The sequence below is a fragment of the Elephantulus edwardii genome, unplaced genomic scaffold (genome assembly GCF_000299155.1).
Source record: "Elephantulus edwardii isolate Elephantulus edwardi_28Jun2011 unplaced genomic scaffold, EleEdw1.0 scaffold00106, whole genome shotgun sequence".
Taxonomy (NCBI): domain Eukaryota; kingdom Metazoa; phylum Chordata; class Mammalia; order Macroscelidea; family Macroscelididae; genus Elephantulus; species Elephantulus edwardii.
The window spans coordinates 10457634-10472101 of record NW_006399856.1 but is presented as its reverse complement, the minus strand read 5'-3'; the positions used below and the strand labels follow the sequence as shown (position 1 = coordinate 10472101).

Genomic DNA, 14468 nt, shown 5'->3' with positions numbered 1-14468 from the left:
GATACAGTGACTGGGGCAAAGGGGGTTGGTGTGTCGTAATCAGTGAGACTAGCTCAGGACAGGGCAGGCCTCAGAGCTATTGTTTGTAGGGTCACTATGAGTCACAGGTGACTCAATGGCACATAACAACAACAACAATTCTGATAGCAATATTTTCTTGCTCTCTCGCTACCGCTTACTGCTGCTGCCAGTGCAGTTAAAAAAGGTGCACCTTTCGAAGGTTCAATTTCCTTTTGAACATTACCCCGTTCAACGTGATAAACTATGCTCATTGGTGAGTACTGAAAACCATAGGTGCACCTATTGCCTAGGAAAACAATCTAGGGCAGGCCTAGGTGAGTTCCAGTTGGGCATTCAAGTGCTAAATTGAGCTCAGTAAAGTTGGCCATTTCCCTGCAGCCACCAGCTTCTGGCAGATGTAATAATGCAGGTGTCACCTTAGCTGAAACACTCCCTTTGAATGTCCTCTCCTCCACACTGTAGTTTCTATTGACTTTTTATTTAACTTGCTCAGTAGGCATTAAAAAAAAACAATAGAAGAGAATGTTTTGTGCCTGTGGTTGATTGAAGTTTTCTGGGGGAACATTCTCACCTAGAAGGTGCTCAAAGTTATCTGCCTAAAAGAAAGAGTCTGCAATTTATCTTTTCTGATAGGAAAAAAAATTAGCAACTTGAACCTTAACATATTAAATATAGACATAATTTAGGTAGAGACAAGTGTAGGATTCAAACATATAGACAACATTTAAGACACTTTATAATGATGTGTGTTTGTGATACTACCTAGTATTTTAATACAGAATAAGGGGGTGGAACACTTTTTGAGGACTATTGATTTGATTTATAGGGAACGGTCTTACCTTCTTTGTCATTACTTAATTAAATGGAATTTCTGAATCTTAGCTTCACACATAGAGTTTTTTGTTTTTGTTTTTTTACTAAGCCGTCAGGCAGCTAAATGAATATATATTATACGTCAAATGGAAATTAATTTTGCACTGCACTATGTATTACCATTTAATAGTTTTAGTCTTCATATCCAAAACTATTTATCTAATAAATCTTTTCTATGAATACTAAATGTTAAAGTCCACATGAACTGATGATTTTTTTTTCTTCTCTAAAGAAGGGAAATATTATCATAATGAATTTCATACCTTTCTGATTTCTTGCAGAAAACACAGTTGGTTTTTAATAAACATTTATGTTTCATATAATAAAATAGAAATTTTCATTGATATTATAAATTTGACATGCCGTCATTACAGTGGCTTTATTATGAAATTGTATTTACATATTTTGAAAAGAATTATGCATCTTTGTAACTGTGATAGAACTTATGGCTCTGGCATGGAAGAAAACCTATTTTACTTTAAAAGATATTCAAGGGGTAGTTTCTGTATATTAATCCTAAAATATATTTATGTATTCTTGATAATTCTAAATCTTGAGTAGCTTTAAAATAAATACTCAGATAATTTCTGTATCTATTACAGATGCATCTATAATATAAAAAAATAAGTTAGTCTGGATACATCTATTGTTGTTGTTTTTGTTATGTGCTGTTGACTCATCATGACCCTAAGTACAACCGCCCTAAACTCTGCTCTATCTTATTGTCTCTGACACACCTACTCCCATTTCCCCAGTCACTGAATCAGTCCATCTCATCTAGGGTCTCCTCTCCTGCACTGTCCCTCCATCATTTCAAGCATGACGTCCCTCTCCAAGGACTGGTCCCTCCTTGCAACATGTCCATAGTATGTCAGATGAATCTTCAGAATCCTTGCTTCCAAGAAGCAGCCTGATATAACCCTCTCCAGGATGAACCTGTTCATTTTCTTAGCAGTCCATGGTATATTAAGTGTATACAAATAGCATACGTTACAAAGGCTGCTTTAAGGCTTTTTGAGAGGCAGAAATGCAAGACGATGGAAGTTAAAATACTGTTAGAATACAATCTGTAAGGCCTTTGCACAAGTTACCCAAGTCTCAGGATAATAGTCTCTTGGAAGCAGTTACTCCTGACCCATGCTGTCCAGAAGAAATCATGACTCAGAATGTTTAAGTAAACTTTCAAGGATTTTCACAAGTAGCACATGCTGGAGCTAGGGGTTAAGTTCAAGACTTCCTGAGTCCAAAGATAACATTCTTTCCCTCAATATATTCCAAAGTTGTTGGAGCCAAGAATTTAAAAGGGAATAAAACAAGATGATACTTTCATGGCTTCAAGAGAGCCAGGAGGAAGAGAACTGAGCAAATCTATCAAATTCAGTGATGGGGTGGCAGGCATGGGAGGTAGACTTCAAAGACTTAATGCACAGCAAGAAAGAGGAAGCGGGTAGATGGAGGAGTCTCCTAGCAAGGCACAAACTGTGTTTGCTCTTCTTTCTGTCATGTTTATGGTTTGCTTTATAAAATAAGCGTTTTATTATGAAAGAGTTAGAATTAATACAATCTCAAGAACATAGATTAAGGTAGATGAAAGGTGTCCAATGGCTTGTTGTGTGTCATAGGTGGGACCACATAGTTTCAATTCATTGCTCTGTAATTATTACTTATATACTAGTATCATCCACCGATTAAATTGTAACTTCCATTACAGTAAATATCAAACACCTTAAGATCTTAATATACTTTAAAATAGAACTCTCTTTTCTTTTTGTTGTTGTGTACCCTTGAGTCAGAGCTGATCTAGAGTTCAGTGAAAAGTAAGCTACCCTGGAGAAGATTGCCTGTCTTTCTCCCATAGAGCAGCTGGTGGATTTGAACCCTGCACCTTTGCTGGCAGTTCAATACTTTACCACTAAGCCACCAGAGCTTCCTAGAACTCTTTTAGTAAGAGCCTTTCTTGATTTGTGTGCATTCAGAACAGCATTCATTATTCCAAGGTATAGAATCGATTCTGTGATAAATACAAGTGACTTGCAATTCTTGATTTACCTTATACTTTCTCAGGAATTAGCTTACAGTGTTTTGCATAAACATTCAATAACATTTGAATGATAATACATCAATTAGATAAATAAAGAGATGTTCTGTGTAAGAAAGGATAATCAGGTTTTCTCAGATATAGCAAAGAATGGGAAAAGAGTGGAGGAACATGAATTGCATCTTGATTACTCACAGGGACTCAAGGCAGTGTTAATTGAAAAGCTTGCCATAGAAATCTCCTCTAGGATGAGTGACCTTGTACTATCAGCATCTGTAGGATGAGTGACCTTGTACATCTGTAGGTTTTATTTATTTTTTTCTAAGTTACTGTGTCTCTATTAGGATCCCTGATAGTACAGTGAGGCTTAAGCATTGGGCTACTAACTAGAATAGCTAACTCGTTAGCTAGGATAGAATGATGTATCAATCTGTTCACACAAAGTTTTGCAATCTCAGAAACTATGGGACAGTTTCCGTCTTTGCTACAGCATTTCTGTGAGTCAGAATCTACATCACTGTTTGGACTATTCCTATTAACTAGCTATGCAAGCTTATAATTAAGTATTTTAAAATGAAAGTAGATTTTTCTACATTTTTTGTACTCTCAAAGAGAGATTACATATACTATATTGTCTTATCACCAGAGAAGGATAGCCACTCTCCTCTCGTGCAATTAACAGTCTCTGAAAACCTACTGGAAGGCCAGCTATGGGTCAGTTCCAACTCAGTGGTACTCAACAACATTAACAAAACCAGCATTTTTATTATACATGCATTATCGTATGACTTAGGCCATTAGGCAGCACAACATCTTTATTCTTATGGAGAACAAGCCAGAATTTATATACCTCTGTTAAAAAATTTATCCAGATTTGAAAACTGCATTTTCTGAAAAGTTTCCCCAAGAAACATTCACAAATATTTACAGCCATGACCATGGTGATGGCGATAATTTAATTACCAACAGAGAATGAATGTTAAAGCCAAACCTATATATACTTGAAATATTTATAATACAGATATGAATATTTTTCTAATGACCTTATGGTGCATTTCCATTATAATTGTGGGTGGAAAAATACAATTGTCTATTTTTAGAGATAGAGAAACTGAGTCACACCGAAGTGCGTGTCATCCTTTATGTTACACCAGGTAGAGGAAAGCAGAGAATCTAGCCCAGGGCGTCTAGTCACGAACCCTTTTCAAAAGCTGCTTTTTCAGAGATCTGACTTTTAAATCAGACAGCTGGAGATCAGTTCTTCCTCAGCTGTCAGGTTGTGAGCTGTGTGTTTTCCTGACTGAGTTGTTGACCTCACTCAAAACGGAAGCAGGAGTTTGAACATGTCCTTCTCCTAAATCCTAAGGGGGTGAGCGCCAAGGTCTGCCAGGGAGGCAGCCCCTGATAGTCACCTTTAAAGAGGGAACAGAATTTCCAAGGACACGGAGCCCAAGGATCAGGATTTTCTTTTTTAAATTTTGCACTGTTTATTTTAAAAAAATTCTCTCTCTCTCTGCCTTTCTCTGCCTCTCTCTCTTGTCTTTGTCTCTCCCCCCCACCCCCCAGTATATTAAAGATAAATGTCTTCTCTTCCATGCCAATTCAGCTTTGAGCAAGCCTTAACTCTTGAGTATAGAATCAGTATTTTTTTAAAATACTGATTTTAGGATGGCTGTGCTTTAATGATAGATGGAAAAAAATATTAAACTATCTTCTTGTTGTTGTTTTTTGTGTTTTTTTTTTAACCTGATGATATGTGTCTGAGATACCTTTGCAGAGATATAAACCATCTAGACTGCCCTTGGGAGTGGAATATTTTTGTCTTTCTGGATGACAATGAGTCAGTGACTATACCTTTAAATCACAGTGTAAATACTTAAGAGCACATTTCCTTCCACAGGATCAATATTGATTTGTAAGAGGGGAAAGTGTGATAGCTCTAACTATTCAAGGCTTGGATACAGGAATGCCATGGAGGAAAGGAACATGTAGCCAAGTTTAGATGACAAGCCACTCTCTTTCTTGGCACTCCCTGTCTCCTTCCTCCCATTGCCTTTGTCCTGGTCCTGCTTCCTCCCTTCTCCCATTTCCTCTGGTGTTTTCACTTCACTTCCTGTGCAGGATGAGCTGGGTTTTTTTCCCCAGAATACCTGGAACCTGTCTTTAGATTTTTATCCAGTGAGTGAGCTGTGTGTTGACCCCACTCAAAGGGGAAGCATAGGTTGGAGTGTGGATTTTTTTTTTAAATTTTGTATTGTTTTGTTTGCCTGCTTTTGCATTTGGTTACTCAGTCTTGAAATAAGAGAAGCTGAGTGGTACAATGATTAACTTTCATGGCTGCTGAACTCAAGGTTGGTGGTTCAAATTCACCAGCCACTCCATGGGTACAAGATTTCTACTTTTATAAATATTTAGAGCCTTGCAAACTCAATAGAGCATCTCTTCTCTGGCCTACAGGGTCACTATGCATTCAAATAGAATTGATGGAAGTAAGTTTGGGTTTTTGGCTTTAAGATGGAAACTAGCCTTTTTGGCAAGAGTTGCCTATGTTAAATAGAGAGTTAGTAATATAATGGCTATCAATAAAGCATGTCTTGTCAATGAAATAGTCAAAGGCCTTTGAATAGAGAAACACAATGAGACTCTTGAAAGTTAAGAAAAAATGTAAGCATTTATCTAATGACCTTGGCTTTGAAACTTTTGTCTTTCTAAATACTATTGCTGGTTATGAAAAGAACAATGTCTTTTGCATTTCTCTTGAGGACAAAGATAAACTGCCTCTTTGAAAGAAAAGATGAGAAGCCAAGTAACTTTTTCACTGATTGTGTTACTATGATTGCAGCATGATCTCTAGTCTGAGAAATGCCAAAAATAACCAGGGAAGGGCACAGAACCCTTGGGAGAGGCAAGGCAGGGGAGGCAGGGTCCCTAATAAGAGAAATGCTCTTCACTGGGTCTTTTTATAAACGCGGGTGCATTAGTAAACATCAGGCTAGCTGTTTTTCTCACCTTGCCTTTTAGAGACTTTTTTTCCCCTTAAAAAAGTATAATAATAAAATAACAAGCCCACCCTATAATTGTAGGCCAAGTACAGTGTTCATTTTCACATTAGAGCTCGTGGAATCTGGAGGAAATTTGTTTAGCATTACTTGTGAGTTGTTAGATCAGATAAAACTCAGACAAGTGGAAGAGATGAGTATTGTGCTGCCTCTCCTGGTAATTGTGATGCTGCAGGCGGTCTACCAGTCGGTTAATAGATTTCCCTAGCTCCTCAGTGCCAGGTGAAGATTTCCTCATTATGAGGAATTTATTCCATTTCCTTTTACCATTTATTATTGAGCACTAAGTGTGAGTGGAGGAAGTTGCAGAAATGACAAGGCAGAATATCAAACAACAACAATCTACATAGGCAGTGGAGGAGAGCGGTGGGAAAGGCCCGAATTATTTACAATCCAGAGAACACACGAGAGACCTCAGACTGAGGAAGCTGAGCGATGCTGTGGAACCACGACATGATTATGGCAGAACGTGTAAAAGTCTAATTGTCTGGTTCTGAGATGTTTTTTCCCCCCTCTCAGGTTTCAGACTGTCACTTTGTGCTGTTAAGTAGAGAAACGGAAGTCTATGAAAAGGCCAGCCTCACAGCCTTTTGGCATTTCTTTGTTTTGCTGCTTAGCTTCCCTTATGGAATGATGAAGTTTAACCTTTGAGGTTTTCCTTTGAACTCTGAAAGCAATGAATGCTGGAAGGGGAAAGGATGGTGGTACGTGCAGCTTAGTTGACAGTATATAATCATAGAAGATATCCCTGTTCAAAGGAGTAGATTGACATACTGGCACACATACTTTTTATCAAATAATAGAAGAATAAGTTCTAATATGTATTTTAAAAAGTATGCTTTATAGTGCAGTAGACTGCAGTCAGCTGACAACATTTCAAGATTGAGAATTCCCTATTGAAGGATTCAAAAGGCATGTATGAATTACAAATTCTGCATTTGTAGTCTATTTCTTCTAATAATTATTCTGTTTTGAATTTGTTCCAAATGAAGGCTTTCATTTTCCTGTACAAAAGTAGAGATATCACCACCCTGTTTTTAAGATAAGCTTTTACCTAGCCTAATTTTTTTTTGTTTTTTAAACTGACAATAATGGCCATTCTTTCCAGTAGATAAAATGAAAGGCAGTCCGATTTGAGGAGGTAAAATTCAGCAGTATGTATCTGCATCTCCACATTATCGAATGAGCTTCTTGTTCACTTAGATTATTTATCTTATTTTTTTTTTTTTTCTCTAAAGAGGGCTAACCTTATCTAAACCATCGGGTCCAAAGCGAATGAAGTTTGTCCTCAAATGATCTCTCCTTTATTTTATAATAATGAGACACAAAGTAAAATCTATGAGGAAGATGGAGAATAAAGTCAGCTTTCTTCTGCACATAAGGACATGGCAACAGTCTTGTGTTACACAGGAGACTGTGCGCAGGGGGACGAGAATATGCAGCTAGAGCGCCCCCTAAGGGCAGAGATTGTGAAACTTCATCTTTGCACACATTGTTAGGATGGGCTATTCCTTGGACAGGAACCTTGTTCTTGGAATGGTGGAGGGTCAGCAAAGGGGAGGAAGACCCTCAACAAGATGGACTAATACAATGGCTGAAGCAGTGGGCTCAAGTACGGCAGAGATGATGAGGATGGCACAGGACTGGACAGGGTTCAGACCTACCATTATCGGGTCGCTATGAGTTGTACTCGACTCAACAGCACCTAACAACCTAAAAGTTAGTAGTTCAAATCAACTTAGTGACGCCTCTAAAGAAAGCCTTAGAAGTCTATTACAGAAAGATTATAGAAATCGAAAACTCTGTGGAGCCTAACTATATTTTTATAGGGGTTGCCTTTTAGTATATATATAAGCCATGCACATACCTTGAAACCTGTGTTGGTAGAATTCATTTGAGGGCAACAATTGTGGTGTTATGTTTTTATTCCATAGTCACAGGTATAGATGTGAAGGTTTCTCTTTGAGGAGGATTTCTTCGGTATTTCTTGGCTACTGCTGTGCAGGGTCAAAGGTTTGGCCATTTTAAGGTTATATAGTTGTGCATATAATAACACACCCTGGGTTTTGCCTCAGTTTTTGCACATATAGCAATGTCTTACTCTAGATTTAGTCTTTGCTTCTAATTTCTCTTACTGCTATCTCCTGATGATGGGCTCTAGCAAGTAATGTTTTTTAATAGATCAGAATATTAGATGTGCAGTATTTTCCCTTGTAACTTGTGCTTCATACCAATATTTTTAATAAAATTACAGCTCACAGAATAATGATGCCACTTTTCCCTAAGCATTTAAATGTTTATGTGGTTTCAGATTGGAGGTATTTATTATAAAAGAGCATCATCCAAAGTTCCAGTTTAGAGAAATAGCTTGTTTGTCAAGCACTTCCACTTTGAGGCTGAATGAACACTTGCACGTTGACAAATAAGCAATTGCTTAGAAGTATAATCTTGGCAAGGAATGAGGAACCCAAACCTTTTGAAAACAAATAGTAACAACAGAAAATCCACGTCATTATTTCCCACCCCCAGTATTTTTTAATATGTAAAATTAATCAAAACTTGGCTGTTTCAAGGGCCCAGTATTTTTTAATATGTAAAATTAAAGATAACCACAACTTGGCTGTTTCAAGGGCCCAGTATTTTTTAATATGTAAAATTAAAGATAACCACAACTTGGCTGTTTCAAGGGCCCTCGTAAGCTTAGCAGTCACCTATTGGGAAAGTCTCCAGACATCCCAATGCGAGCTGGGGAGCCTCTTCTCTGAGCCAATGACTCAAGCCTTGTGTCCATCTCCCAGCACTTCTCACAGTTACAGACAGAGCAATGGGAGAGGTTTATCTACATCTCATTGCACGGTAACTCCCTGAAATGCAGGAAGTTGCTATTGCATCTGAAAAATGACAAGAGATGAGGCTCCACTTCCGCCATGGTTTCCTATTAACTTCCAAGCCACAAATCCTCAGCGTCTTCCCTGTACTTGCAATCTCCACTGCCACCTTCAAATTACTGCAAATGCAGTTGCCCTTGACTCGAGTGCATCTGTCAACTCCTCCATCTGTATAAAACTGAGCAGTCTTTATGGCTCTGTTCTTGTCTCGCCGCTCCTCTAGGTACGTCTTGACTGCAGTCACTCACACTGTTATCCCTCTCCTCTGACCTCATATTGCACTCATAGTTACTACCACTGAGTTTATTCCTCCATAAACTGCTTTGAATCACTTCCTATCATTCTGTGGCTGTGTCTTGCCTCAAAGATTGTGTTGTGTCTTTTGGAATAGCACTGCCTGGTAGAATTTCTGTAGCGATAAAAATATTTTCCAATCTGTTCTGCACATGTGGCTGGCATTTGAAATGTTGTTAATGGACATGGGGAAGAGGGACTCTCAGTAATTGCTGGGTTGTTTTTTGTTGGTTTTTTTTTTCCCCAACCAGGTTAATTAGCATTTCAATTTGAATAGCTATTTAAAGGCTGGGTGCTATTATATTTTAGAGGTTGTTTCTAGGGCATGTGGCACAGTGCTTGGCACATCTAGTCTTTTTAGAGGCTTTCAAATCACATATGACTCATAGCGACCCCGAACCCCGCTCTGTCCTGTGCCACCTTCATCATCTCTGACATACTTGAGTCCATTGCTGCTGTTGGGATTGGTGATATGAGATAGGTGATTTAGTCCACAGGGAGTTACATTGTTTACCCAATAATATGCCTTTCTGTTGGTTTGAATCCTTTAGCAAGAGAAGGATGGCCACTCTCCTCCTGTGAGAGTCATAGCCTTCGAAAACCCATTGGAGAGTCAACTATGAGTCACTTTTGACTTAACAGCAATGAGTACAATGAGTAATCAAGAATTAAACTGGGAAATGTGTTTCTCTGAAGGACGACTTACAGGATTCTTGTGCTGACGAAAAATCAACATGGGACTAAAATCAGAAGACATTGAATTCATTGGGAGAAATGGCACCTTGAATAAGAGAGATGGGGTTAGGGTTAGGGTTAGGGTTAGGGTTAGGGTTAGGGTTAGGGTTAGGGTTAGGTACAAAACTGAATTGACTAGGAAAGGCTGTTGCTGAACAAATCCAACCTCCCAGTGACATCAGAAAGCTGGAGGAGGCCACTGCACACCTCCATTCGAGTCTCTTTTTCTCCAAACTCAGAATTTGAATGAATTACATGAAAAATATTGAAGATCATGTTGAGTAAAATGTGGCAGGTTGAGTTCGATTGTGTTCTTTTAGGATTTCAATGAAAATGACTCTTTTAAACGAATTGGTTCTTTTGACAACACATTGCTGCATTTAATTTCGTGGTACTGACAATCAAGCTATTGCAATTGAGTTTTACTATATTGACTATTGCTTTGTGAGCCCCCAGGTATTTGGTTAGAGATGAGTTTGCAGTAGTATTTTATTATTCCTTATCTTAGCTCATTAGAAGTCATTTTCCAGTGTGCATTGTGTTATAATCTGATTGTGGCAAAAATAAAAGAACCGAAAGAACTGTAGTCTTAGTCATTTGAGCACTACTTGTTGAACGTTCCTGTAGGATGGACACTGAGCTAGGCTTAGTAAACAGGCTGGTCAGTGGCCTCAGTGTTCTCTGACCTCTTGAAACTTAAACTGAGCAAAGAAAAAAGCCAGAATGATGAATGAAAGCTAAAAAACACTAAAAATATGAAATGAGGGTGACGTGTTCGTGTTTATAATTCTGATATGGCCATGACTCCAGGCAAAAGATAAACTAGGAGGATGGGAATATTAGTGAGCTGAAAGCATATGGAACACTCTTCGTGAATGAAACTGAGCTTTAGTTAACCATGTAGAGGATGTTGAGAGTTGGAAAGAACTTGAATAGACAAAAAGATGAGTAGAGACATTGTTGTTATTGTTGATTGCCGTCGAGGCAAGCACAACTTATAGCGACCCTATGAACAAAAGACCCGAAGCCTTTTGATAACTATTGTAGTTTCTCAAAGTTCATAGGGTTTCCAGAGGCATGTTGTTTAAGATGTGGATGCCACTCCTGCATCCAGGAGACATTACCAGAAAAGTAAAACAGCAGGAACAATTTGTGCATTGTGAGCTTGGGAAAACTGAGAGGACAAATCTGCCTTGAGTGGAAAATAATCACGCAACTTACCTTCTCAACACGGACGTTAGTATGTTGAACTTGAACTCATTGCCTTCAAGTCAGAACTGACTCATAGCTGACCCTACATTGGGTTTGTAAGACTATAAATCACACAGGAGGAAGATTACACATTATTTTCCCTCAGAACCACTAGAGTTGAACTACCAGAAAGGCACGACCTTTGAATGAACAGTGTACCCCCTACAGGCTAGGCCATCAGAGCTGCCTGACAGATATATTGTCTTAGGAAATAAAGATCTTCTATAAAAAAGGAATACCCTATCCGATGTAATTTTAATACTTTAGGCTGAAGATGATTCTCAAAGTACATAGACCTAAAAGTGTAGGGCGGGAGTTTGAGAATGAGCCACAGATTTGGGTATGAACTAAGTCTGAACCTTTAGCATCCATAGGAAATTGAAATAAGAGAAATTGAGCGAGTAGGTCAATCCAAGCAGATAACAGAGGGTAAAGCCTCAGAAAAATGAGCAATTTGCCAGTCAGAAGGAGACGTCACTTAAGCCACAGAACAGCAAAGTAGTCCTTCGCTGACATATGCAATGAAGTCACACTCCTCATTTGATGAGGATGATAAAAATGGAGAAAAAGGCCTCTGGATTTAGTAAGGAGGAAGTGCCTACTCTTTTGTTTATTTAAAAGTAGATGCATTATAATGATCAATACAGAATCAGGAAATATGATGGGGATATGAGCCTTAGGCTGTGAAAGTAGTAGATTATTGTTGTTCTTGTATACTATAGAGTTGGATCCGACTCAAGCTGCCCCTCCAGTGGGTTTTCAGAGGCTGTAAATAACATGGAGGTTGATTGCCAATCTTTCTCCTGGTGGATTGAACCACTTACCTTTGCATTGGTAGTACAATTCTTTACCAATAAGGCCCCAGAGCTCTCTAGATTGACCATATATTTGAAGAATTCAGCATTGTAGAAGGCTTTGGGAAGGTTTAGAGGATTTATTGGACTAGAGTTTTGAAAGGCAAGGAACCAAACATGCTTGAAGATGACATACATGTAAAACCTTTGGTGATTTTGAAGCTTTCCCCTTTTGGTGCTTCTATTTGACCTTGAATTTCCTTTTTCCATTAAATTCTAGTGAGTCCATTACAGAAGAAACCCTGAGAAAATCAAAGGAGATTGGATTCTCGGACAAGCAGATTTCCAAATGCCTTGGAATTACTGAGGCCCAGACCAGGGAACTGAGACTGAAGAAAAACATCCACCCGTGGGTTAAACAGGTAAATAAGGTTCCTTTAGTTCTCCATATTTCTCTGGTACAATATAGCCACCAAATTAAAAAAAAAAAACCAAAACAACAAGTATTGCTGGTGAGTCAGAATCAATTCATAGCTGACCCTCCAGTGAGTTTCAAAAGCTAAAAAATACCAAGGGGATAGACTCCCTGTCTTTCTCCCTCTGTACTGTTGGTGGGTTCAGACTATCAGAAAAATCATTATCTTTGTATTAATAGCACGAGTCTCTATGAACCGTGCCATGAGGGAGGAGCTCTCTAAACCAACGTGAAGAAGGGTGGGATTTAGAAAGTTATGGTTCTAATGGATGCTATTCTGTCATCAATTTTATCCTATTTAGAAGTGATCTATACTTAAAAGAGAGGAGAGTTATAGAGATCAGCATGAATAACTGCTTTCTTGGACCTGGGGGAAAGTAAAAAATCCAAATGACCTCGCCTCTACTTTTTGACCTGCGTCCAAACATATCTGTAGTCAGAGAAATCCTGAGTGTAATAGAAGGACTTGAAATATCCTGCCTGGTGGCTGACCCTCTTTCAAAGAGTAGTTATCTCCATTAGCACTAACTTTTACAGGTTAATACTTTATTTTAAGTGCCCCATCATTATGGTTCATTTAATATTCATTGTGATAGGGCTGGGCATAGTGAGCTCATCCAGTATTCATGGCAATCACACGTGCACTTTCCTAGGTATGCCTTTGTAATTCATTTTCTCTCTCTCTCTCTCTCTCTCTCTCTCTCTTTCTCTTTCCTTTAGTGTAAGAAATAACTTACCACCAGCTGGTTTTTGTCCTTGAAAATCATTGCCTTTTCCCCATGTGTCCAGCGGGGCACATGCATTCTGTTAGGTCCCAGGCTTGATGCTGAATATTTTCCATTCAGCAATTATTATCTTTCTTCATTCTCACCTAACTTGCACTAGCTTGCCCTGTTGGCCTTTCATTCTTGCTCAGTAAGCTGAGCTCCTGGCCCTGGAGAGCTGAATTGATTTACTTTTCCTACACATGTTCCATGAGCTGCTAGTCCTGGCCCCTGGCCCACGCTGTACGGTATTTCTGCTATCCTGTTCCTTGGAACCACTGTTAACTTATATCCTATGCATTCATCTGTGAACAAAGATGCCCTTATATAGATGATTTCATTCCAACTCTATACATAGCTGCTTTGTTTAGACAGCTGGCTGGGTGAGACTTCCAGGTAGTCAACTCAACATCTGTGGTGTTCATGAAAGCTCCTACTTCAGAAAACCAGTGATTCCCTGGAGTGTGTGGCCATTTATTGCTTAAGTGACAAGCAGATAGAATCATTGTTTGTTTTCTCCCTTTTCGTTTTCAGAATCAGAAAGTAGAAGGGAAACACATACCTTTTTCCATCCAATAGTTAGAGTTGTTAAAAGAGTAAAAACAACATAAAAGATGTATAAGAAGCTTGAAACACAATGATAGTCAAATAGAGGAGTAAAATTCTCATCTATCTACAGACTTGGTATTTTTTTTCTCTTGCAGATTGATACACTGGCTGCAGAATACCCCTCAGTTACAAACTATCTTTATGTCACCTACAATGGTCAGGTAAGGACTGTCAAGCAGCCATATTCAAAAAGCTCTAGATTTTCTTAGAACTTAGTCTACTAGAAGGCAGATGCATATACACATATATGCAGGAGAATGAAGGACAATCTCCTCCCATGTGATCAACTGCATTTTAAAACCCATAGGAGGGTCAGCTATGGGTCGGTTCCAACTATACACAACTACAATAACATGTTAACATATATTTTTATTTATGCATACACACACATATTTTCTATGGAAATATATGTAAATGCAGGAGAAGAGATGGGTAATCTTTACCTGTGGTTTTAACTGCCTTTGAAAACCCCCTGGAGAGTCAGCTATGAGTTGGTTCTTACCCAATGGCACACAACAGCAACAATAACAATAACATGTAAATGTATCATTATCCCCCACTTATCCTAGTCACTGTGTCAATCCATCTCATCAAGGGTCTTCCTCTCTTTCACTGTCCCTCCAACCTCCCAACATGATGTCCCTCTCCAAGGACTGGTCCCTCCTTG

General features: G+C 38.7%; 1 protein-coding gene across 1 annotated transcript in view; it reads left to right on the top strand.

Annotated features, from left to right (window-relative positions):
* Positions 1 to 14468, top strand: part of CPS1 (carbamoyl-phosphate synthase 1, mitochondrial) — a 140463-nt gene that overhangs the window by 87532 nt on the left and 38463 nt on the right. The window contains exons 22-23 of the mRNA XM_006891930.1: positions 12234 to 12375; positions 13897 to 13962. Of these exons, the coding sequence (XP_006891992.1) occupies positions 12234 to 12375; positions 13897 to 13962 (208 nt within the window). The remainder of the gene's footprint in view (positions 1 to 12233; positions 12376 to 13896; positions 13963 to 14468) is intronic.